This window comes from Ochotona curzoniae, unplaced genomic scaffold (assembly GCF_017591425.1).
Source record: "Ochotona curzoniae isolate NIBS_2020 unplaced genomic scaffold, NIBS_Ocur_1.0 contig_883, whole genome shotgun sequence".
NCBI lineage: Eukaryota > Metazoa > Chordata > Mammalia > Lagomorpha > Ochotonidae > Ochotona > Ochotona curzoniae.
The window spans coordinates 25,899,102-25,924,198 of NW_024466599.1; the positions used below are offsets into that span (position 1 = coordinate 25,899,102).

At 36.3% G+C, this 25,097-nt stretch overlaps 1 protein-coding gene across 3 annotated transcripts in view; it reads right to left on the reverse strand.

Moving 5' to 3' along the window:
• Positions 1-2,231: 2,231 nt before the first annotated feature.
• STRN (striatin) overlaps positions 2,232-25,097 on the reverse strand; it is a 100,616-nt gene continuing 77,750 nt past the window's right edge. Inside the window, exons 8-19 of one of the 3 annotated variants that reach the window (XM_040993069.1) lie at positions 24,868-24,978; positions 22,655-22,741; positions 22,047-22,190; positions 18,399-18,535; positions 16,242-16,417; positions 14,629-14,676; positions 13,836-13,957; positions 10,788-10,955; positions 9,589-9,729; positions 6,126-6,233; positions 4,666-4,752; positions 2,232-4,571 (exon numbers count right to left, since the gene is read on the reverse strand). In XM_040993069.1, the coding sequence (XP_040849003.1) occupies positions 4,402-4,571; positions 4,666-4,752; positions 6,126-6,233; positions 9,589-9,729; positions 10,788-10,955; positions 13,836-13,957; positions 14,629-14,676; positions 16,242-16,417; positions 18,399-18,535; positions 22,047-22,190; positions 22,655-22,741; positions 24,868-24,978 (1,499 nt within the window). In that variant the 3' untranslated portion in view covers positions 2,232-4,401. The remainder of the gene's footprint in view (positions 4,572-4,665; positions 4,753-6,125; positions 6,234-9,588; positions 9,730-10,787; positions 10,956-13,835; positions 13,958-14,628; positions 14,677-16,241; positions 16,418-18,398; positions 18,536-22,046; positions 22,191-22,654; positions 22,742-24,867; positions 24,979-25,097) is intronic. The other 2 variants (XM_040993070.1, XM_040993071.1) reach the window with 2 other exon arrangements.

Here is a 25,097-nt window from a genome sequence, read left to right on the forward strand (position 1 = left end):
TCCTAAAATGGACTTTAGGAATTGAAACATTTCACAAAAATAAACATTTCTGTCAGCTACTGCTTTTGTAAAATGTGAAGCCCAGTGTCAAACATTTAAAAAATACTGCAGTTATATAAACAACAGGTAATATAGCAATAAGGGAAACTTCTGAGTAAATAAAATGACTATGTACTTAAGAATCTTGCCATAGCTTTTAAACAACAAAGTAAGCTGAACAAAATCATAATTAGAACTCTTTTCCCATGTGTATTCAACAAAATTTGACTCTTGGTTGAAAAACATCACATTGACACCAACCAACCAGAGATTAACAATACTGAAGGTAATTTTTAAATAATTCTTTCAGAAGAAAACTAAAGTAAATTTTAAGTCTTTCAGTCTGGCTTGCAACACTTCACACAATGGAACTCAAAGGATGAAGCACCAACATCAGTTTTTCAGTTGCATCCCACCATCACTTCAGAAGTCAGGAAGATTTCCTCAGTAAAAACGGTAGCAATGACAAAGAGGTAGATATGAGAGATGCCATTGAAATCCTCAGAAAGATTCTTAGGTGGAATTTTAATGAGTTCAGGTATCTAAGAATAATTTTTCCTGGTTGAATCCTCATCACATCATATAAAATTTTTATGACATGTTCTTGTGAAAGGGGGAAATATATGAGGTACTAAAAATGTGAGACTTGAAAAAATTACGCCCACTTAGCCAACATTAATGAGATCCCAAGTTTGGTAAACCAGTAAGTTCTCCTTTTACCTGAACCTGATGTTAATGAATAGCTTTTTTTTCTCTCTCTCTCTACTGAAATTTTTGGGAATTCACACTCAAAGTTCTTAGAAGGTGTATACGGTACTCAAAGGAGCAGAAAGACAGTGCATGAAATATCCCCTGAAGTCCTGGAGATGGGGCAGATACATTAAAAAGACACTGATGGTCACAAACCAAGACCAGATTGGCACACACGTGTGCGTGCGCGCGCACACACACACACACACACACACACACACTCTCTCTCTCTCTCTCCCTCTCATTCTCTCTTTCCCCTCCCACCTCCACACACAAACTCAGTCTTCATCCTCACTGTAAGGCTGCATTTGTTTTTTGTTGTTCGCTTTTTTTCCCTTAAATAAAGGCACCTCTCATTTTCTAGCTATTGCCTTCTTATTGATATTTGTATTGTTAAAAAGCCTGAATGATCAATGAAAATAGCTCAGTACTGAGAATGGAATATTTTTCAATTCACATTTGAATAGCCAGGTTTTCTTACATTCAGATTTTAATAAACTAGAATGACAGTCCTTAAAACAAGCATGCTAGCCTATAATGGATATAGTATATACAGTAATTTAAACATTGAGAACTATATATTATACTGCAAAAGCAAAGAGCACAACACTCATTATACTCATCATTTTCTGCTGTGTATACCACCTCCAAAAATGAAAATACAAAACAGTAAAATGCACCTATGGTTTTATATATATATATATATAGTCTATATATTATATATATTCCTATAATATATATAATATATATTTATAAAATATACATACATTTTAGACATTTTCAAATAAATCTTCATTATTATCTTCAAAAGAAATTTATAGCAAGAATACTGAAGGAATGAAAGTCAGATAAACAAAAAAAAAATTTTTTTCACAAAGTTCATTATCAGTGGTGCAGCTCAATTTCCCCCTTTTAGTTGTAACTAAAATGATTATAAAAGCTAATAACTTTGCATAACTGATTATTTGTTTAATGGCCAAAAAATTGCTAAACTTGTTCAATAGAAAAATACTGAAGGTCACTACATCAGTTATGTTAAACATCTGTCTATGGTTTGAGTAGCAAATGAGCTCCATTTGACAGTGGAGGAGGGTGCTGCAAGCTCCCAGAGACGTATCCATAGCATATGAAAATAAGGCAGGGACCCATACTTTCTGCTGATTTTCATACTATTTTAAAACACTTTATCCAAAGTATTTACAAATCAAGCATTATGAAAGTATTTTGATGACTATCTGAATCTTGCATTTGTTCGCTTTGTGAATGCTCAATAGGTTGGGGAAAAGTCAGACAAACGTATATGCTACCATCTGGTTGGAAGACAGCTTTGGTTCACTTCTAGGCTGAGATCATACAGTACGAGTGGAGAAGAAATCATTCTGTGTACAGTCTTTAGTGATACAGCACTGGCTTTCTAAGGAACTTTCAACAGTTCCATTATATGCATTGTGCATATTCATGGTTATTTTCCACTCACTAACAGAAAATTTTCAACCATGAGGTATAAAATCAACAGTGAATGAATGTCTTGGTTTTCAGAATTCAGTGACATAGGTAGGCACTACAGACCTTGAAGAGTAATTGAAGCAGTAACTGGCAGAACAATAGCTTTGTGGTGGTCCATTATAAATATACCAAGGAGGGGTACCTGACTAGATTTTCCAGTATTCTTCTACAGTGTTAGGTTAGCAACAACCTGTTCTTCCCTTTGTGAAGAATCAAAAGAAATTTACTAAACACAATGTGGGATATTCAATTTGCACAGAAATACACACATTCACCTCATAGCTCACATCTAGGTCAATTCATCTGATTAGAAAAAGGAGTTCAAGCCTGCTTGTTAATCAAAGCACAAAGATTAAATAAAAATGAAGCTGTTTTAAAATACTATAGCATATCTGTACAACAATCAGGCAAATTGAGCACAGGTTTTTGTTTTTTTTTTTTTTTAAGGCAATTTGCCTGTACACTGCAGAATTCTAGAGGCGGACAAGCAGAAATACTAGAGAAGTACTGTCAATTATTATCCACATCACCACTAGAGTACTTCTTCCAGGAATAAATGTACATAAGTGTCATGGCCATGACAATGGAATATATGAGGACAGGAATGTAAGAATTACTTTAATCTGTTAAATACTTACGGGTATACTTTTTAAAAAAGTCTGAGAACCTATTATAAATTTTGGTGAAGTGCTGAACTTCAGCAATTTATTTATAACTTTTAGATTCTTCACTACAATTTCAGACCAACAAGAGAAAAAGTATGAGGAGAGGCATGACAGCTGTTAAACAAGGGACTCATTCTAGGTAGTGGCTTGTGGAAATCCCACAGGTAAACCACATATAATATAAGGTCATAGATAGGGTAGGATCAGAGAAGCCTTAGCACTGTGCATTCCAACATGGATTCCAATTAAACAATGGAGGTTGGGGGCAGGGGGGAGAGAGAGAAAGAGAGACTCTTTTAGCCCTTGTTAGTCATGGAACTCTTTCATAGGAGGTTCTTCTTCTTGGATATGTTAATATCCTTTATTTCCTTTATTTAGTACTTCAAAAGCAACTGCCTGAGGTTAACCATTTTCTTTGGACTCTTAAAACTTCATAATGATGAATTACTTTTGGTAGGTCTCAGATAACATGAATGTGAAAGACAAAGAACAGATCAGCAGAAGCATGGTTAAGCAGGTGCTGAGAAATGAGTACTGGTAGTAACTTCCGTCCCTTCAGTCACTGAAAGGTAAGAATTCATCAATAAGAACCACTTCATAGGAATAAAACAAATTTGAAAAAAGAAATTATTACAGAGATATGCCCTGCTTGCCCTTAAAAACAAACAGATCTCAAATCGGAGTAAGTTAAATACTTTAGTAAAAGCAGACTCTATTGACTATTTATAATGGCGAGTGCCTGACAGCTAAACTTGAGAATGTTGCCAAATCTATTTCCAAAACTGTAATACAATAAAGAAATCTGCTCACAAACTAATTAGTTGTTCAGAATTTCTGAGTAATTATATGTGTAACATATTACTGCATTTTCCTCCTCTAACAGATAAGATGTTTTGCCAGTCGCTTTATGCAAACAGCTAAAGTAAGCTAATTTTAACACTGCCTGGTCATCATACACAAAGGGATTCATTAGTACAGCAGACAGAGTAAGGATTACTGTTTGACTAACATGTTTAGTAAGAGTTGTCAGAGGAGAACTAGATCTAAGTTTCTGCTTTTCCTCTACTCATTTCCAGCCACCAAGCTTTTTAATTATCTATTACAACACACCACATATCAATAGGGACAAGCTAAACCTGTGTCGCTCAGGCCTGCTTAGCAAATGAGAACCACCTCAGAAATAAAAGGGCCTATTTTGGAGACAATTTGAGAGAGTTTTCAAGTTCACAGATTAAACTGAGCTTGCAGCAACCTGGACAAACTTTAATTTTAGAAAACAGTATACGAATTGCGAAACTATGCTTTTAACAAATGTTCTCTGTGCTCCTTCAGTAGAACAAAAAGGCAAGATGAGCTGATTCTTGCCCTGGTCTTCTGTATCTCTTTTGTGCAGTTAGTCAATTATTTATAAAGAGCTAGATGATGAAAACGATGCAGTGTGTCATACAAAGACTTTAGCCAATGCATCAGCTCCAGCACTGGCAATGTAGCATTTGGATGGGTGGAAAGCAACATCATGAATCGATTCTTCAAACTTTTTCCGATGAGCTGTGAACTCTTGAATACACGTCTTACTTTCTAGATTCCACAACCGTATTGAGCAGTCATGACCTATACCAAACAAAAGAAAATGAAAAGGGAAAATCAGACTTGCAAGAGGATGATAAAAATAAATAAATGAATAATTTGTAGTTGATGTACTTACTGCCAGACATCAAGTACAGGCCATTAGGATCAACTGCTAAACTTGTAACAGCTTCTAGGTGAGCTACCATTGAGTGGATCAGTTTGCCTTTGGACAAAAGAGTAACCATTACTGATGATTTTCTGCATCCTGAATATGCATTAGCCACCATGTTAACATTAGTTTCTCCATCTCTGTTGATTAACTTTTTTTACATCATCTAAATCGTGTATCTCCCTCTTGCCTCTAGTCATGGTAATAATAATGAAGAAAAACAACTCAAATTATATTGTATATATATTATGTATAAAAATTAAATATATATAATGCTTGTCTTTTATTTTTTTTCATTTTTATTTATTTTTAATTGTTATTAACATCGTATTATGTGATACAGTTTTATAAGCACTGGGGATTCCCCCCACCCTTCCTACACTCCTCCCCCCCATAGTGGATTCCTCCACCTTGCTGCATAACCTCAGTTCAAGTTCAGTTGAGATTCCTTCATTGCAAATGCTTGTCTTTTAAAACACAAAATGGAAATCACTAATTTCTGCATAAACATCCTCTCAAGTTATGCCCATTAGTTAGAATTCAGGTATCATTAATGACCTACTTTGCAAACTTTAGTAATGGACAAATCGTATGGGTTGTAGCAAGAGAGTTCAAATTTACAAAGAATGAGACAAAGGAACAAAACGCAAACATGGTCATACTTTTAGTGGGAACAACACATGGAAAAGGATTTAATCTATGGAACTACTTCTCACTAGCAGTTAAGCAAAACCAGCACAAGTTAACATATTAACAAAGAAAAGTTATCATGTCAACAAAGACAGTAACAGTCCAGTTAAAAATGGCTATAAATACAAGGGTGCTTTCCTCCCAGCACACTTTTCATGAATTTCTTTCATATTTGTGATATTAACTCCAAAACCCTGTGAAAACCCCTCATGTTCCACTTCAAAATCAATTGGGATCAAATAGTATTACAACACAGAAAGATTAGCCCTCGGAAAACTAAGGCAGATGACCTCTGAATTTTCCATTTGCAACACAGAACAGGGCTACCTGATAACTGAGTAACTAAATATTGAATAAGGCTATGCAATAATTTATTACAATGTGTAATGAACCTATCTTTCTACTTCCAACATGTTTCTATTTTCCCATAATTACTGCAATGCACCATAGAAACAGACTACTTTTATTTCCAATTTAACTAATTTTTCATTTTGTTTCAAGTGATAACATGGCTCCAACCATCTACTCGCCACAAAACAAACCAAAATAATCCATCTATTGTAAATAATAAAGACTGGCCTCAGTAGACTGGGGTGGCACGACCACACACTGAATTGAGGGAGTGTCTATTCCTTAACCAAGATGCCAACAAAACAGACCAAAAGCAGCCAACCTTTTTTTGCAGGGTTTCTTTCTTCTTTTGCTTGATTAAAAACCACTTCTTAGGCAAGTCTTACCTGTATTGTTATCATAGAATTTGATGTGTCTATCTTCGTGAGCAGTGATGCTGATCGGCAGAGTAGGATGACTGATGACTCTATTGATTTGGCAGGAAGAGTTGGCTGCTAAAAGGAAAAATTAAAGAGCAACATAAAGTAAATACAGGGATTTTTTCACACAAAAGAGATCTGAAGATTCATCTAACAAACTGAAAAAGTAAATAATTTGTCTTTGTCTTTAGTTTTATTCTGCAATTGTTTCCACAATCTCAATCTTAGAAAATGAGAATTGTCTCACATACACTAGACTGATAAATGTGGAAGCAGTAAAAAACCAAAATTTCCTTTTCTACACTTACAATCTATGGTGCCACATGAGACCAGTAGAGTCCCTGGGCCTGGCATGATGGCTCAATAGCTAAATCCTCACAGTGAATGCTCTAGGATCCCATATGGGCACCAGTTCACGACCTGGCTGCTCTACTTCCCATTCAGCTCTGTGCTTGTGGCCTGGAAAAGCAGCAGAGAACGTCCCAAAGCCTTGGGATCCTGCATGTGCCCAGGGTGGATGGGTAAAATGTGGAAGAAGCTCCTAATTCCTGGCTTTAGCCATCGCAGCTCAGCTCTGGCCATCACAGCCACTTGAGAGTGAATCAGTAGATGGAAGATCTCTTTCTCTTTCTCTCTATGAATCTGCCTTTCCAAAACAAGTGAATAAATCTTAAAAACAACAAACAAGGGGATACTAATTCCAAAATCCAAACTATGACTATTTTTCATCCAGAGATAACAGATCACAGAACAATATCTTTTGTAAGATCTAGCTGGAGCAAAACAGTTACCAGACATACCTTAGGTGAAAAATTCCATATATTCTGAAAGAAAAGTTCCTGAAAGTAGCTTCACTTATTTAGAAAATGAGTATGACATAAATCAAATTATGGAAGCAGACAAAAGAAAGTTTTATTATATGGCAATGTTTTATTGTTGTTTTAACTTGCAAAGCAGAGGAAGAGAGAAAGAAGACAGAGAGCCAAACAGAGAGGTATCTCCAATCTGTTGCATCCCTCTCCAAAGCCAACAGCCAGAAGCCAGGAACTCAATCTGAGTCCAATGTGAATGGTAGGAAGCCAACTAGGAGTTAACAAGCTACACACCAACAAGCAGATGGAATCAAAAACACAATCAGGACTCCTGTACGAGATGTGAGTATACCAAGACTCACTTTGTGTAAACTCACTCTGGGTAAGACTTCTAAGGAAGCTTTTCTACTTGTTGGTAAATTAGATAAAGTTGGCAATATACGAAGAATATCAAAACAAACTGAAGGCCTAGCAAGCCATTCCAACAACGCAAAGCAATCAATCCTCCGAATATCCAGTTATTAGCTTATGACTTAGAAATATTCATCTTTACGTTGGATTTACAGGTACTCAATATATGCTTCAACTACCTTTGACTTATCAAAGTCAAGTAACCAGTGAGCCAAGGTACTACTTGGAATCTCACATTCCATATTAGAGTCAGGGTTCCAATCCTGGATGCTTGGCTTCTAAATCAGCTGGTCATTAATGTATCTGGGGAGCAGGGATGATGGCTCAAGGACTTGAGTTTCTGCTACCCATGCGGGAGAACCTGATGCATTTCCAGGACCCTGACTTCAGCCTGGCCCAGCCTTGGCTGTTATAGCCCTTCAGGGAGTGATCCAGTAGATGGAAGATGTGTGTGTGTGTGTGTGTCCCCGCTTTCAAAGAAACTAAAAGTATATATAAAAAAAGGAATCTACTAAATTCTGGAATATAACATCATAGTCAAATATAAACAGCAAAAGCATAATCCATAGTAAAAAATGGAATAAAGGATTAATTTAAGTTTGTATTATATAACTCTAAAAGTAATAAAAGCCAGTCATTCAGGAAATGTCAGGTTTTTTAAATCATACTTTAAAATAATCATCACTTATTTCAAAGCATTGTTTTAATTAAAAATATTCTCAGCAGTTTTCTGAAATATTTTCAGTATGACTCAGAATGTCCGATGGTTACATTTCTGAAAAGAAAAAAGTGCTACCACCTTGCTCAGCTGATCTACCCAGCTACCCTCTAATGGCTCAGGAAATCAGCAGAACATGGAGCTATGCGGGTGCAGGAGTTCACATCTGTGGCTCCCAGGCCAGTAGTAGGGAGCTGGGCTGGAAGTGGAGCAGCCAGGACTTCAACTAGCACCTATTTGGGATGTTGGCTTCACAGGTGGTGGTTTCACCCACTACACCACAATGTTGGTCCCAAAACTGTACTTCTTGGGGGAAAAATATCTCTTTATTAAAATTTATAATTCTGATCCTTACTTTTTTTCTTTTTTTTAACATCCAAACAGGTAAAAGTTTTATTCATGCTACTTTCCCAAACAATTCTGAGTATCAGGAAGAAATAAGTAAAACACAGAGTATACTAGACTCTAAAGGGAAAATGAAGACCGTCAAAATGGAATAGATGACGTTTTAAGACAGAGCAGCAGAGAGATCAGCACATGCAAGGATGCACACTATGAGTATATACACATGCAAATGTTTGCTTACACAAAGATGTTCACACACACACCCCGTTTAATTACTATTAAAGATAGCTCTCTGACTAAAACAACAATGCACATGTGTGTAGTTTTCTTTGTTAATTGGAACTTAAACTGATTGGATCATAACCAAAGAAAGCGATGGTTGAAAAGTTTTAAAAGGACCACAGTATCTTCTTCATAACCGAAGAAAATATTTTGGTTCCTAACCTCTTGTATCCACCAGAAAGCTTCGTATTTGGGATTATAAGAGGTGCAATATGATCTTCATTCTAATTAGTATCGAGTTATGTCAGTTATATAATAAACAGGTAATTTAAAACATTTAATTGTGAGAAAGGAAAGAACACCTGTTTAACTTCTGCCTGAAAATCCACCACAGGTACTTGAGGCTGCTGAGAACAACCCAGGTACAACTGACACTCTTGAACTTGACGCTCAATGAAGTCATGGTGCCACATCTGACTTTCTTCCACTGCTGGCACGTGTTGCTCTGCACAGTCCTTCATAAGTGTAAGCAACCCCTAGTCCACTCCACTGAGTCTCAGACTGCAACTCAGGCCAAAGCATCAGGCATCTCCAACAGCCACAGAGCTCGGCCCTTTTTATTTTCTATGCAGAATAAATATTGCTTTCTCCTAATTAAACTTAAAGTTAATCCTTTGTTATAACATAAGCTGAAGTCCTCTTTGGAATAGTGCGAATTCTATCGTAAATAGTACTGTTATAAACCTAATCTAAATTCTTAAAATCAAATGTAAAGCATTATATCCTTTTAAGTAACTGTGCTCTGAGACGCAGAAAGCTGACAACTTCATAATCACAAGTACTTCTCATTGTTGACTCTACTATTTATAATTTAAATTAAAAACTGATTCAGATAAAATCTATTTGAAAGTAGTGTACGTACTTGTATCTGGACTGGACTCTAAAGTAAGAATGCGTTGTTGTGTTTCCATGTTAAAGATGCTGGTGTACCCTTTGCTGAATGATGCTACCATAAGGCTTGGGTCACTGCTTACCAGATCCACAGAAGCAGGGATTCCTAATTCTAAAAGAGACCAAAAACAAACAAAAGAATGACAATTAAAGGATTTAATTTTAAACATGCTTAAAATCTAGCATTACAGATCATGACAAGATTTCTTTAAGAAATAAATCTTTTTATCAGATTAAGAATTAATTCATACCCAACCAATGGATTATACTTACAACTTTTTATAACTTTTAACTCTAGATTATTTTATTATCCCTATCAGTTAAGCAGATGTTCTACCTATAATTCAACTAATATGCTCAAAGAACGCATGTGTGAGGCCAAACCCCATGAAAAACCATGGTGGATATTTTTTTATTTATATAACATGCATACTTTTATTAACTGTTAATCATGCAGATCTCAAATTATGTATTTTATCAAAGAATACAGACAAGTATGTGGCAATTGTTAAAAGAGACTTATAATAGCAAATACCGATAAGCATCAAGGGCAACAGAGCTCTCATACATTGCCATCAGTGATAAAAGATGCCACAGTCACTTTGGAAAATTTTTTCTCACAATTTTCCAAAACATAAACACCCACTGCAAAGTCCAGAAGTTATACTTCTAGGTGCCCACCCATCTGCATCAAAAATATATGAATGTCCACAGCAGGTGTGTTACTAGCCCAAACCTGGGAATAACCTGTATGTCCATCAAGAGGTAAATGAACAGACAAAATTACAGCTTAGTGAAAGAATATCAGGCAATCAACAAAAACAAACTGTTATGACACAGATGAATTACAGAAACATTATAGTCAGTAAAATGTCTGATATAAAATATATACTGTACTATTTCACACATTTCAATTTCAATACATTTCACAAATTTCAATACATATTTGACTTGAAGAGAAGAGCTAATACTAACCTACGACTAAAAGAAATCACAAAAGTGAGGACCTCTAACTGGTAACAGCGAGAAGGAACTGACTGGAAAGGACGCAAAACAACTTAGGAGACATTAAGAATTTAGAGCATAATTAACAGTAAGTTCACAGAATCACTTGCTTGTCTTCAGTATATTTCATAAATATTTTGTAAAATAATCTTGAAAAGCCTATACCTTGATTATCATTAAATACAGTCAATGCTGGAGCCGCCTCGGCTGTATTCCACAACCTCAGAGTGCCATCTGCTGAACAGGACAACAAACGCTGGTGTGCTGCACTGTAGGCCAAACCCCACACTGCATCCGTGTGGCCCAACAGAGGTCCTCTTAAAACAGAAGGATCTATATGAAAACGCAACAAGTTGCAAAATTGGGAGGAGAAAACTCAAATTATCAAGGTACTTAGAATGCAAAGAAAATAAAATGTATAAATAAAAGCATCTGACAATTGTGAAGAATGTTTCCAAGTTTATTATTACTCTAAGATCCTGCAGTAATAAAAAAAAGGGGGGGTGGGGGAGTGGCTCGGAAATACACAAATGTAAAAAAGGCAGGTATTTCCTTTTCTCTTCCTCTTGTCTATATTTTTAAGACAGTCAATACACAGCATTTGGATTTAACTGCATTCCCTGAGAAGTTAAGAAGCTTTTCCCTCCTCTGAACACTTGCAACATTGTGGCCTTGAACCCTCCTGGCCACTTATCCTGCTCTACAATGAATATGGCAATCATGCCTGGAAGCATGACACCTGCAGTGAGGAGGACTTGAGAGGTACAGGAATCCCCAAGTCTTCAAACAACAACTGAAATGTAGATCATGTGTATGGGGAGAAGAGGGGGAAGGAAGTTGAGGAGTTAGTTAGCATAGCCTCATGAAAAAGTTTCTCCGGAAAATTTCATTATTAAACTTCACAAGGATTCTAAGAACTGACTTTTCAAGATGGGTCACAGAGTTAAATTTGGAAATGCCTTTCCCTCCTCTCAGATCTACCATCAAATGTGCACCAGGCACTGTGACTAACGTTTGCATCACACAGTGACGAGGACACAACACTGCCCCTGCCCTGACAGAGTAACACTGGGAGGAGGCACAAGTGACACACAGTTAACATGGAAGGTAACCAGGATGAGTGGCAACTTCTTGGAGCGTATGACACATAATATATAGGTGTCAGCTAGTCAGAAAGTAGGAAGGTGTGCCTGGCAAGGAGGCCAACACCTATGAAACACAACAGGAAAAATAAAATAATAGGAAAAGAAAGTTCTAAGCAATTTCAGTATTACTGTCATGTAGGAGTGTGAAACAGGAAATATAGGAGATGAATAACGTAAGTTCATGGTGGAATTTCTATGACACGTTAAGAGAATTAGAAGCTATCCCAGAAGTGACAGGAACCTAAAAAGAGCAGTGAGGGTAAGTATTTAATAAGACAAGCATAGCTGTAGTACAGAAGAATCAGACCAAAGCAAGGGGACTGGATCAGTACACTGGAAGAGTGATGAAAACATTATTCTACACATATACATACACATATGTGTATTTGTGGTAAAAAGCCACAGCAAATTCAAGAAATACTTAGGGAATCATATAAAAAGATAATTAACAAGTTACAGAAAACATGTTAGAGGAAAAAAAATCAAAGTAACACCCTCATGTTTCTGCTTGGGTAATTCTAGTGGTTCTACCAACTAAAAAGAATGAAGAAACACAAAATCTGCTGGAATTTATAGGCAATGAAAGCAGCAATCTGAAATTTCCTGTAGGCATCAGTGATTTGATAGTATATAAAGCCACAGAAAGAGATTCAATCTCCCAAAGAATATTAGTACACTACAAAGAATGAGTTAGAGCCATGATAAATGCAGATATTTAAGTTGAGAGAACTACTTAAAGGGATTTTACGAAGCACAGGGAACACAGACAATACAATATTAAAAAAAAAAGAAGTCAGTAAAACAAATTTGCCAGAGGAGGGTGGGGTCAGCATCATGGCGCAGAGGGTAAGCCTGCTTCTGCCACATCAGCATCCCAAATGAACACCAGCTTATGGCCTGGCTGCTTCACTTCTGATCCAGCTCCCTGCTAATGTGCCTGAGAAAGCAGCAAAGGATGGCCCAAGTGCTTGGCCTGTAACCACTCACATGAGAGTTCCGAGTGCAGTTCCTGGTTCCTGGCTTCAGTCTGTCCCTACAACAGCTGTTGCAGCCATTTGGGAAGTGAACCAGTGGAAGGAAGAGCCTCTCTCTCTCTCCACACCTGTTTCCTATCTTCGTCTCTTACCTGACTAGCTTACAACCATGATGTTCTCATCCTCACTCTTTCAGATAAGTAAATATTAGAAGAAATTTTTATTAAATTTTTTACCTCAACTCAGGTTTGGTGCAAAATTAGTCTATACTGATAATGAAGCGATGCAAATATGACCCTGAGAAAGCTAGGGAAATTTTAGTGATATAACATAGATTTATGATTTATGAGACTGTTCTAAAAAATACAAGACACTTAACTTTTCAGACATTTTAAGTATTTTAAGGGCTTGGATGTCCTGAACTTCTAAAGTGATAGGCCTCCCTATTCCTCCAATAATTGATCAAATGATGACTGCCCCAACTTTTATTTTTCCTTCAAAGTCATTTGTTAAGGGTGGCGATGAAAGAGGACTATAAGCTAATAAGGTATCAAGGACTGTAGAGATGCCTAAAAGGAAAGCCACAGTCAGTCAAGCTAGCACTTCCAACTAGCAAGTTTCTGAGGAGTAGGAACCATTTCCTCTGGTAGTATGACTTTTTTTTCTTCACACATTATACTGATTCCTAAATATCGTTATCTATTTTTTAACAACAACAAAAATAATTCTTTCACCTATTAGTTTTCAAAAATATCTAATTATATGTTTATAGTCTGAATGACATTACTCCACAAATGAAAAAATCCTCTGATCTCTTGAGATGGGTCACAATCAAAACAGTGGCATAATAAAGATAAGTGGATGCTGAACACAAATGAACTTAGTGTTTAAATATGGGCCCCATTCCCCAGGATATCTTATTATGCAAAAGCAAGTATTACAAAACAGGGGGAAAAAAACTCCAACATCTAAAATACTTCTGATTCCAAACATAGAACCATAATGAATTAAGGTATACATAACCTATAGATACTATGAAAAAACATATAAAAAGAAAACATTTTACTCTCTCAGACTTTTGGGAAATCACGTACCATATGAGTCATAGGGGTCAATGTTGGGATTAGTGGTATTCCAGCCCTGGATTAGTCCATCAGAACCACCACTGTAACACTGCTCACCATTGCTGCTCATTACAACACAAAGAACAGGACCTCTGGAGACAAAAAAATTATATTAAAAGTCAATTTGATAATATGCCTAACTTTAAAACTAATGATGTTTAATCATTCAAATGGTTTTTCTCTTTATAATCAATAAAAATACCACTAAGGCATTTTTTTCATTCTTCTTTCTCTGCTAAGTCAATGGTTATAACCTACAGTCCAACAGGTCGAATCCAATCTATGAGTCCTGTACACAGTCCTCAAACTAAGAACCTCTTTACATTTTTTGAAGGATTGTAAAAAAATTTAAAATGAGGTTACGCAACAGTAAATATATGACCTATAAAAATTAAAAGATATTTATTATCCCATAAGTTTAAATAGGTTAAGCATATAATGTGCAATTCCAATAAACAAAACCAACTTTCCATATTTGTATCTAGGTTATCTAAGACATCTTTAAGAAAAAACAAAGTATGGGTTTCTAATGTTTAAAATCCATTCACCTCAATTTTACTTTAATAAATGCACACATATTATTTAAACATACAAAACCCAATTTTAGTAGGAATTTCTAATTTTATAATAAATTTGCATTCAGCATTATCTGTCAGCTTCTTTAGCATTTACAAAAATGTACTACTAAATTAAAAAAAACAGACACATAAGTAAAATATCTTGCAGACAACTGGCATAAAATAAAGAGAAAGCGTATACTTACCTATGAGCCCTAAATGTATAGATAGGCTCTACATCCAGAGAAGTGCTCCTGAATCAGAGAGAAAAAACACTTTAATCACCTAAAGTTTCAGCAGCAAACAGTTATCACTGAGCCCATCATTAAATTCTTTAGAAATTACAAATACTACGATAATATACCATTCCCAATCCCAGGATACAAAAACAAGCTTACCCAATACCAATCACATTTTTATAACATGAAGAATCAAAACTCCTTGTTCAGCAGTAGTACTGTACAACAGAACAGTGATTTTAGGACTGTCAAAATGTCCAGTTGAGATAAGGCTTTGCTCAAGAGAAACAACAGGATTTTGAAGGGATGGATTTCTGAATTCGATTTTCAACTGCATCACTAACTCCAGGCAAGTTATTTAATCTTTTTTCTTTTTTAAGATTTATTTAATTTTTATTGGAAAGTCAGATATAAAGAGAGGAGGAGAGACAGAGAGGAAGATCCTCCATCCAATGATTCACTCCCCAAGTGACCACAACGGCCAGAGCTGCACCAATCTGAAGCCAGGAACCAGGAACTTCCTCCAGGTCTCCCACACAGGTGCAGGGTCCCAAGGATTTGGGCCTTCCTCGACTGCTCTCCCAGGCCATATGCAGAGAGCTGGATGGGAAGTGGAGCACCCCAGATTAGAACCGGCATCCATATGGGATCCCAGTGTGTTCAAGGTGAGGACTTTAGCCACTAGGCCACCGTGCCGGGGCCAGTTATTTGATCTTTTTAGAACCTCATATTACCCTATAATTAAAATAGAACAGAAAACTGAGGATAATTCTAAATACCAACAATTTTAAATGATATTCTACAATATTAAACAGCCTAGGACCTACTGTGCACATAGAAGGCCTGCTACAAGAAAGTACTTGATAATTTCCTTGTTTTCCTATAAAGACATTAATATGCCTACCTTGATACTACAAAGTCACAGCTTATTCATACTCAAAACACCGACATGGGCACACCACACTAAGAGTGGTTGTGACTGTTTGAAGCCAAGTACAACACATACTTATCATTTTCTATATAGCATGGCGGTTTTTATAGATATACGCCTTCTTTCCTAAAATTATTTCCAAGTTTTAAGTTCAAAATTAAACAGGCCACTATTATTTACATGTGAAGGTATGGCTTAATAAACGAGCATCAGCAAGAAATTTGTTTCAATATTTTTCTCCATTTTTTCCTAAGTATCAGTTTTCTAACCCAACATTAAATTGCACGAAAAAACCTCTAAACTGAATGACACAGTAACCCGAATGAGATATTTCGGACATCCTAGCAAGTAATACAGTATGTAAGGGCACGTGCTTTGGCAACACAGTGATATAAGCTGCCATTTGCAACACCCACATTCTATAACCAGAGAACTGATTCATGTCCTGGCTGCTCTGCTTCTAACCCAGCTCCCTGCTAACGTGCCTGAGAGGCAGGAGTTCCTGCCACCAACATGGGAGACCTGGACAAAGCTGCTGACTTTTGATTTCTGCATGGCCCAGCCCTGGAAGGATGGAAAAGCAACTCTTTTCTGCCTTTCAAACAAACAAATCTTTTTTAAAAAATACTCAAAAATAGAATATTCTTACTTTTTGGCTGGGGCTGTTTTCTGCAAATTCCACATTTTTAATGTGTGATCCTCTGATGCTGTTATCAAAACAGGCTCAATAGGGTGGAAAGCAAGGGCTCGAATGCCATCAAAGTGACTTCGTAATGTAAACTTGGGATTCCATGTTTTCCTCAATGCATCTTTATTGTTTGCTATCTATTAAAGAAATGAAACAAAGATACTTATATATTTAGTTCAAGATAATGCAAAAACATCTATTAACATTACTTCTTATAGATCTGCCGTTAAATCATCACTTCTTGCAACTTTCAAAACATTTTTTCAAAACAATATTTTTAATGTAAATAACCAGTTCAATATGCAAAATTAGCAAGTTTTCTTTGAAGAAATATGACAGTTGTAACAAGAAAAGTGAATATAATTCAATATACAAAGTGAATCAAGTCATAATGCAAAACAGATTATCATCACAATACTTTAAAAAACAAGTAATTCAAACTATTATATAGTACAGAAAGAATAACTTTGGGTAGGAATTAAATAACTAAGTTACCCTTAAACAAGTTAAGATTTTAGAATATGATCATACTTGAGTTGAAATTTTTAAAATTTTTTTTAATAGAAGATAATTTTCTACATCAAGTTAGAAACCAGGTTTACAGAGCGGAAATGGAGACTGTTACAAATAGAATACACAATCAAACATCTAAAGACAATATTCCACTGGTAAAGCAAATACAACTGAATCTCAACAACTGCAAAAATTTGGCTTTCATTCCAACTACCAGGAAACTGAGGCATGGTGTACTGCACTGCTTTAGCAACAGCTTCAAAGAGCTGCATCCCAAACAAGCGCTGTCAGAGACTGTAGGTCAGGCTCGGATCATCTCAAGCTTTGAAACTGGAGGAAACTGATCACAGATTTTTAGTGGATATAGACTGCTGAAAAAGGGTTAATGAATAGATTGTCTAGAGGAAGATATCACCTTAGGTCTAAGGCTATTTCTACAAATAGCTTGCCAAATAGAATTATTTAGACATTAAAAAAAAAAACTGCACATAGGGACTGCAGTGTAAATAAACAGGAAACAAGACATAGCAGCAATACAGTCTCCAACTTAGAAATAATCAGGCTTACTAGGATCAAAAAGACCAGAGGGAGCCCATCCTGTAACAGGGTGCTGATTTGAGTCCCAGTTGTTCCTCAGCTGCCTGGTAGGTTCTATCAGTTCCTATTCCTTGGCGACACACAGCCCTGCAAAACACGGCTGGGAAAAACACTCCAACATTGGCTTCACCCCTGCAGGCTGTGTTCTCCCAGGACCTTAGCCTTCTTTCTTCCCTAAATTGTTGGTTCTCCACTTTTTTTTTTTTAATTTTTAGCTCCATGAATATTGCTCCCTGCTACTTTGCCTGGGGAAACAGTAGAAGATGGCCCAAGGACTTCGAGCCCTGCTAGCCACACTGGCAGCTTGCATGGAGTTCCAGGCTTCTGACTTCAGCACGACCCAGCCCTGGTCGTCATTCACTCTAAGAGCTAAAACACCTCTCTGTTGATCTCTATGAGGCTGCTTTTTAAATGAAATGTGTATGTATACACACGTGTATATGCATATGTGCATGTATAACTTAAATAATTATGATTATATAATATGTATATGATTTATATACACATATATACACTTGAAAAGGCAAGAAAATGCTGCAGGAAATTTTAAATTGACAAAGAGTGTGCAAAATCTGTACATAGCTAAGAATGAAAATATAGTCACAAAGATGTAATGATTTTGTTTTTTTATATTTTTATTTTGAATTATGTGGTACAATTTTGTATAGACTGGGATTCCCCCGCAAACTCCCACCCGCCGACAGATTTTCCCCATGTTACTACAGTGGTGTAGTCCTTCATAAGGAATCATAATTCTACCAGTCTCTTATTTAAAAAGATGTAACAATTTGAAGAAATTTAATTAAAGATAAAATCAAACTTTGACAACAAAATCATAAATAAAATTTTAGAAAAGAGTCAAACCACCATTAAAGGACCAGCAGCAGAAATGACGGCTGACTTAAAGCAACAAAAGCAACGTTTAAGATTTACAACTAAAACTGAACCAAGCTCTATGTCTATATTCATGAAAAATCATTTCTATATTCATGAAAAATAACTACTTACATCGTAAGTTAGTGAATCAGCTTCGTTGGCCACTGTAAGGCCTGCTAACTCTCCAAGTCCCAGTTCACTTTCAAGCGCTTCATCCGCTCCCATGATGAATGATTTTCCAGAAGAAGGAGGAAATGTTAATGCTTCCACTAAAAGGAAACATAAAATTCCTCTGATGAGACAACACTTTAGACTCATTTGCTTGCACAAATTTCTTACAAGGGCATGTATACATTCAGTTATTATAAAATGCTTTTAAACAAAAAAAATTCAGTGAACAAAAAAAATCTAAGAAATTTATTGCTTTTTTCATACCTTAACCACAGCTAAAGGGATCATCCAATTAGAAAAACAAATACAATAATTAATTTTTCTTCTCTCTGCACTATACAGAAAGTAACACAAGGCTAGCACATGCCACACCAGTATCGCACATGGCATTGGTTAGTGACCAGCTACTACTCTTCCAATCCAGTCCCTACTAACCATCTACTACAAGCAGCGGAAGACGGTCCAGGTCTGTGGGTCCTTGGGACCCACTCAGGAGCTCAGGATGAAGCGCCTGGCTCAGCACCGGCTTTTGTGCCCACCTGGGAAGTCAATTATCTGGAAGATCTCTCTATTTATCATTCTTTTCTCCCTTTCTTCTTTCTTTGCTTCCTTTGCTCTTTTCTCTCTCCCCCTCCCTCCCTCTCCATTCTACCTCTGTAACTAACCTTCGAATAAGTAAATCTTTAAGTAAGATGAATGAAAGAGAGAGAGAGAAAGGAAGGAAGCAATATGAAAAGGAAAGCAAGTTTTCCTCATTTGAAATTCTACGTTAATTACTCAAACAGGCTGTAACATTCACTAAACATATATAAAAGTCACTGCAGGCACTGCGAGTCTCTTAAAATTAACATTGGTTAATTTTGAAAGAATACAGAAAATTCCAAATAAAAATCATTAAAATTGCAGTGCACCATTATGGGACAGAATTAGTATGTAGTGCTACAAACCAGCATCAGCTCAGGGCAGGGAAAGGATGATGAGAACCAGGACTTGTAGAGTCTGGGGACCGTTCTATTTCTTGACCAACTAGTGGTAAAATGGGCAGGTTATTAAGGTTATTAATTTGGTGCTGCAACAATACATGCTTGTCCAATTCTTACTTTGCTTTCATTTCTAAGATTTCCAGATAACTCTTGTTTTGAAATAAAAATGACTACAGAAAATTAAGGATCCTGAAATTCAACATACACATTGTGTGGGTCAATTTTAACTAAAATTTTAGAAACCACTACATAAACTTCAAAATAAGGATGGCAGCAGCTGCCTCCTCACACATCAGAGAACACTGGGACTCGAAGTGAAGAGAAGGCAACAATGGACATCAGTGTCACTCGACTGCTTCCTAAGGAACCTTAAACTCTATTAGGCAACTAAACACTATTGGTCCAAAGGAGCTTTTAAAAATTATTTAACTGCCTCTTCAGCAGGGCATTGCTTTTTGAATTATTCAAACTAAAGTAATAGAATTACACGGTATACACAGCCTATGGGAGGTGTTCCTGAACATACACTAGCGACCAGGAAGTGTCAATTATATACAATCAAACCCACAATCTAGTTCCTGAATGCTCTTTCTACTTCGGAGAAATATGCATTAAGGCATGAGGCTAAGGACCAAACCTGCAGAAGGAAGAGAAACATTTAATGCTTTAAGGTTCAGATTTTCCAAAACTTTTCTACTAAAGGCATTTCTCGCTTGTATTACGCCTTTGCCTATGTGTCACTCAGAACGTAGTACTCCATTTTCTTATTAGAACTCTGCCAAATTTATGCATAATCTGAGACAAAACCTCTGAAAAGCTCCTTCTGAGAACAAGAAAAAAGCTACTTTTTTCCCCCCTATCCAGGTCTAATCTTCAAATACATGAAACGGATTAAGTTTTGTTTCCTCACACTGAGCCACAGCAGGCCCGAGCACCAGGATTTCTTCAGACACGAGCCTTCCTCCAACAAACTCCATGGACAGCACGGCCTAACAATTCACCCCAAGTACGCCAATGCGAACTCTAACAACCGATTACTAATGCATCGGCGATTTCACTGAAAAAGTATCCAACATGAAAATCTATAATCAACGTTTTTTCGCTTTATCTGTTTTTAAAAATACATCTGAATTCAAGAACCTTACTAAAAGAAAAACATTTTTGATTATACCATGGTTTTTTCTTGTGCTGTTTTGCTCCATGAACAATCATTTGAATGGTTATACACATAGTAAATACTTCCAGGATTTCAGATCAAGGCAATTTTTTAAATGAAGCTTGAAAATTTTTTTATTAAAATATTTTCTTGCGATCTTGGATTTTCAGTTAACAGAAATGTACACTGTAAAATCAATTTTCAGGATGCTATTGTGGTAAAACTGCCCCCTGCAATACTGGCATACCATATGGACACTGCTTCAAGTCTTGAGTGTTCCACTTCTGATGCAGCTCCCTGCTAATACCCTGGGAAAAAGCAATGGAGGACGGTCCAAGTGCTTCAACTCTTGCACCCGTTTGTGGGACGCTGAATAAGGATCTTGGTTTCTGCCTTTGGCTATTTGGAAATGGAAAACTTCTCTGACTCTCATTCTCTCTGTCACACTGACTCTCAAAAAAAATCTTAAAAAGATTATTTAAAAAATCAATTTTAACCCATAAGTACTTTATATCCTTATAAGTAAACTCAAAGCTTGTGTCTACAGGTCTGGTGCTGTAGCCTAGTGGCTAAATCGTCGCCTGTCATGTGTCAGGATCTCATATGGGTGCTAGTTCATATTCCAGCTGCTCCAGTTCCCTTCCAGCTCCCTACTGTAGCCTGGGAAAGCAGTAGAGGACAGACCAAGTAGAGGGTAACCAGGAAGAAGCTCCTGCTCCTGGTTTCAGATAAGGTCAACTCTGGCATTGCAGCCACTTGAGGAGTGAACCAGCAGAGAGAAGACTTCCTATGTCTTTCTTTATCTTTGTAAATCTGACTTTCCAATAAAAATAAATAACTCTTATTTAAAAGGGACTGGTGTGATAGCCTAGCAGCTAAAGTCCTCGCTTGCATGCCCAGGATCAATTATGGGTGCTGGTTCTAATCCTGGCAGCCCTACTGCCCGTCTAACTCCCTGCTTGCAGCCTGGGAAAGCAGTGGAGGATGGCCCAAAGCCTTGGGTTCCTGCACCCGTGTGGGAAACCGGGAAGAGCTCCAGGGACCTGCCTTTGGATCGGCCCCCTCTGGCCACTGCGGCCATTGGGGATGGAAGGTCTTCCTCTGTCTCTCCTGCTCTCTGTGTATCTGACTTTCTAGTATAAATTCATCTTAAAAAGGGGAGGAGGTGGCAGGAGGAAATGAGAAAAAAAGAAGGCAGAAGACGTGATTAAACTTTCAAGTGATTTTTTTCCCCTCTGTTTCCATGTATCAAGGATGAACTGCTTAAATATTCCTGAGTCTCAAAGTCAGCAATATGGCCCTACCCTTACTTTGAAGACTGAAATTGAAATTAAACTTGCATGTGGGAAAATTCATGTGGATCAAACAATTGCAGAATTAAATTCTCAAATATGGGAGTCCTCTCTGATGACTTTACTGAGGGCTGCCCGTCACGTGCTTGCTGAGGTACAAGGGATGTAAAATACTTGCCTTCATCTGCCCTATTAATTTCATGTTCAGGAAGTCTGGAGCTACTAGGTCTGGAAGGTGAACCCACAGATGGCTGCAATGAAGGAAGTTCATCAACATCTCTCAAATTAGCAAGCATATCTTGTAGTTTTGACCTATTGGGCCCTATCCAAAAAAAAAAAAAAGGTAGGAGAAGGGAAAAAAAGAGGAAATAGAATTATTCCACTGCATCAAAATGGTACAATAAATATAGTTCACACGTCAACATTTATCTTTAAAAACATCCTACTGGATTAATGAAAAATATTTATTTTCAAAATTTGCAGACTCTTTTAAAAAGTTACTATTTCCTATAAGTAATTATATTTTACATGTATTTTTATAATTAACATAAGGGAATATCAATTTGCCTTAAAAAGTACTTCCTGTTCATGTGGACCACACAAGTAATATTGGTCTATAATACAGACTTTGTCTACCACCTTAATGAAGGCTGCTAACAGACTGCGAGCCTGCTCTGACCTGAGTCTGAACAGTAACACTGCTGTTGGAGATAAGCTGCATGAACTGCCTTGCGTCTTGAAGGAATCATACCCGAGGTGGAGCCTTATGCCCTGCCAATTCCTTACCTGGGCTTCGATTCTTCATTCTCCCACATCCCTGTTTTGACTGTTTTATATAGGATAGAGGCTGAAACAGATCTTCGGTAGTTTTTCCTGTTACAAGTTTAATTAAGAATGGGAAAATCTTACCCATAGCACGTTATGGATTTTCCTACACCACCAAAGAATACAACTATTTTAAAGCAATTTTAACTAATAGCTAGAAACGTATTTCTAGTATAACTGGAATACACAATTTGACTGGAAATACTTCAACTAGATCATATTAAAAAGACTCAAACCTTTCTTATGATTAACAAATCAATTAAAAGATGTATATCGTAGTTTGTAAGTGAATGCTTCATGTATTAATTTAAAGCTTTGCCTCAGTTCTACTATTACGAGCCTTCACTTGTTCTCAGGCTGGTATCTTTAATTGAAATAACATGAACACAAATAACAAGATAAAATGTAGTCAAATTTTTTTTACAATCTATCTTCAGTGAAAGAGGTCAAACTTTGTTTCCTAGGGACATTCTTCATTGTCCTATAAAAACTATGTAGTATATGCCTAAAAATGGACCAGAATTCCCAGATTCAGAAAACTTAGCTGTTTCCATTAACAAGAACACCTTCCAGTCAAATGGTGCAGTTTTACACCTTATGTGCTAAATTCCAACTACAATAATACACTGATATTTGAAAAGCACTGAATAATCAATAGAAGAGTAAATAGATTCTATATAGCTCCTGGCTACCCTTTTCTATCAGTCAATTTTTACCTTCAAAACCAATTTTTGTAGTACAATGAACTAAAAATATATACATGAGCACTGGCTTGAATTGGGAAACTTTTTTTTGTGTGTGATACCCAAACAAACTTCAAAGTCCCAGTTAAACTGATTTTGTCATTTCTCAAAAAAGTCATGACAAGACATTTCCCACTGTATTTGTTAAGATTACCTGTTTTATCACACTGGATAAAAGGTACAAAAAAATGTTCTTTTGTTCTAATATTCCTCATTCTTGTTCTGATATAATTAACAGTGAGGCAGACAATGGCACCTTTTATGGTGCAGCTTTCCTATGATGTTAACATATACAACGGACATTTTTACTAACTCAAGATAAGGAATTTTTAATTTAACATATTTTAAATAAAAATATAATTGTTTTTAAGCAACTAACAAGTTGTAAAAGAATTTCCTAACAGGAACGACTGGTTTTTGATAAACCTTGACGCTAACATTAAGAAAAGTATATCTTTCCAAAGTCTTTTGCTACTTTAAAATACATACACATTTCTCACTAGGTTAGATTGTTTTTAGATTAGATTTTCAAAATCTAGCTTTATAATATTTCAATTACTGAAAGATGAAACTCCTATAACAAAAAAAGGGAGATTTATGTTCATACCACCAATGGGGGCAGAAGCAACAAGGAGGTAGTTGAATCTGACTCTTCTATAAAAGATGCTCCCATAAAAGATGTTTTGGAAACTTCCATGTTTCTATTTTAAATACTTAACCAGATCTATACTAAACTTTACTAATATGCGCAATGTAAAGTTCTACATATATGATTCACAGGGCTAAAAATCCAATTTTGGCTTCTGTTTTCAATGTGTCAACACATTTCATTGAATAGACAAAAAATGTAATTGGTCATATTTTTTATGAACTGATCAAATTTTTACATTAGTTTTTTTTGCATTAAAATAATACTTTTAAAGGTTATGTGTTTGACTTTGTGCCCTGTATAACATACAGTGGTGAGAGCAAATGAACTGTGTACTGTAAATAAAAAATATTCAGGGGTAGAAATTAACTTTCTTTATGTCTCCAAGATCTAAAATTGTAAGAAACAATTCTTGTGGATTGCCAAAGGGAATGCTACATGAGATGTAAAAACTGCAATGAATATAAACATTGTAATTAAGCATATATATTTTAAATATTCAAAATATCGTCCATGAATTCATGGACCAACACTTATTAAGCTATTTTGCTACTAGGATAATTTGATTCACAGTCATAAGTAAGGAATTTTTTTATTATTATTATTATTAAAGCTTACAATCGAGTAGCTAACCACTTAATTTCAACCCCTGAACAGGTGAACAGGAGAGAAGTCAGAAACAGAAATGAAACAGAGTAAGCAGTTTTAGGAAAACATTGAAAAAAATGGAGATGAAAAAGAGGCAAGATTTACAATTTAAGGATACAATGTTTTCCACTTACTCTTCACCCCTTTTTTCCCCTTTCTCTCCTTTTTGTACTGTTCCTTGAGTTTGGTAATTACTCCCTGGTCCACATTCCAGGCTTCAGGCATAAGACACTGGTCTTCCTTTTCTAAACAGAGTGAAACAAATGAAACAACCTTTTTCAATAAAATATTGAACACATTTAAGTCAATATGTCTGAAAGATGTTAACAACCATTTTCCTCAAAGTATCATTACTTCAAAAAGT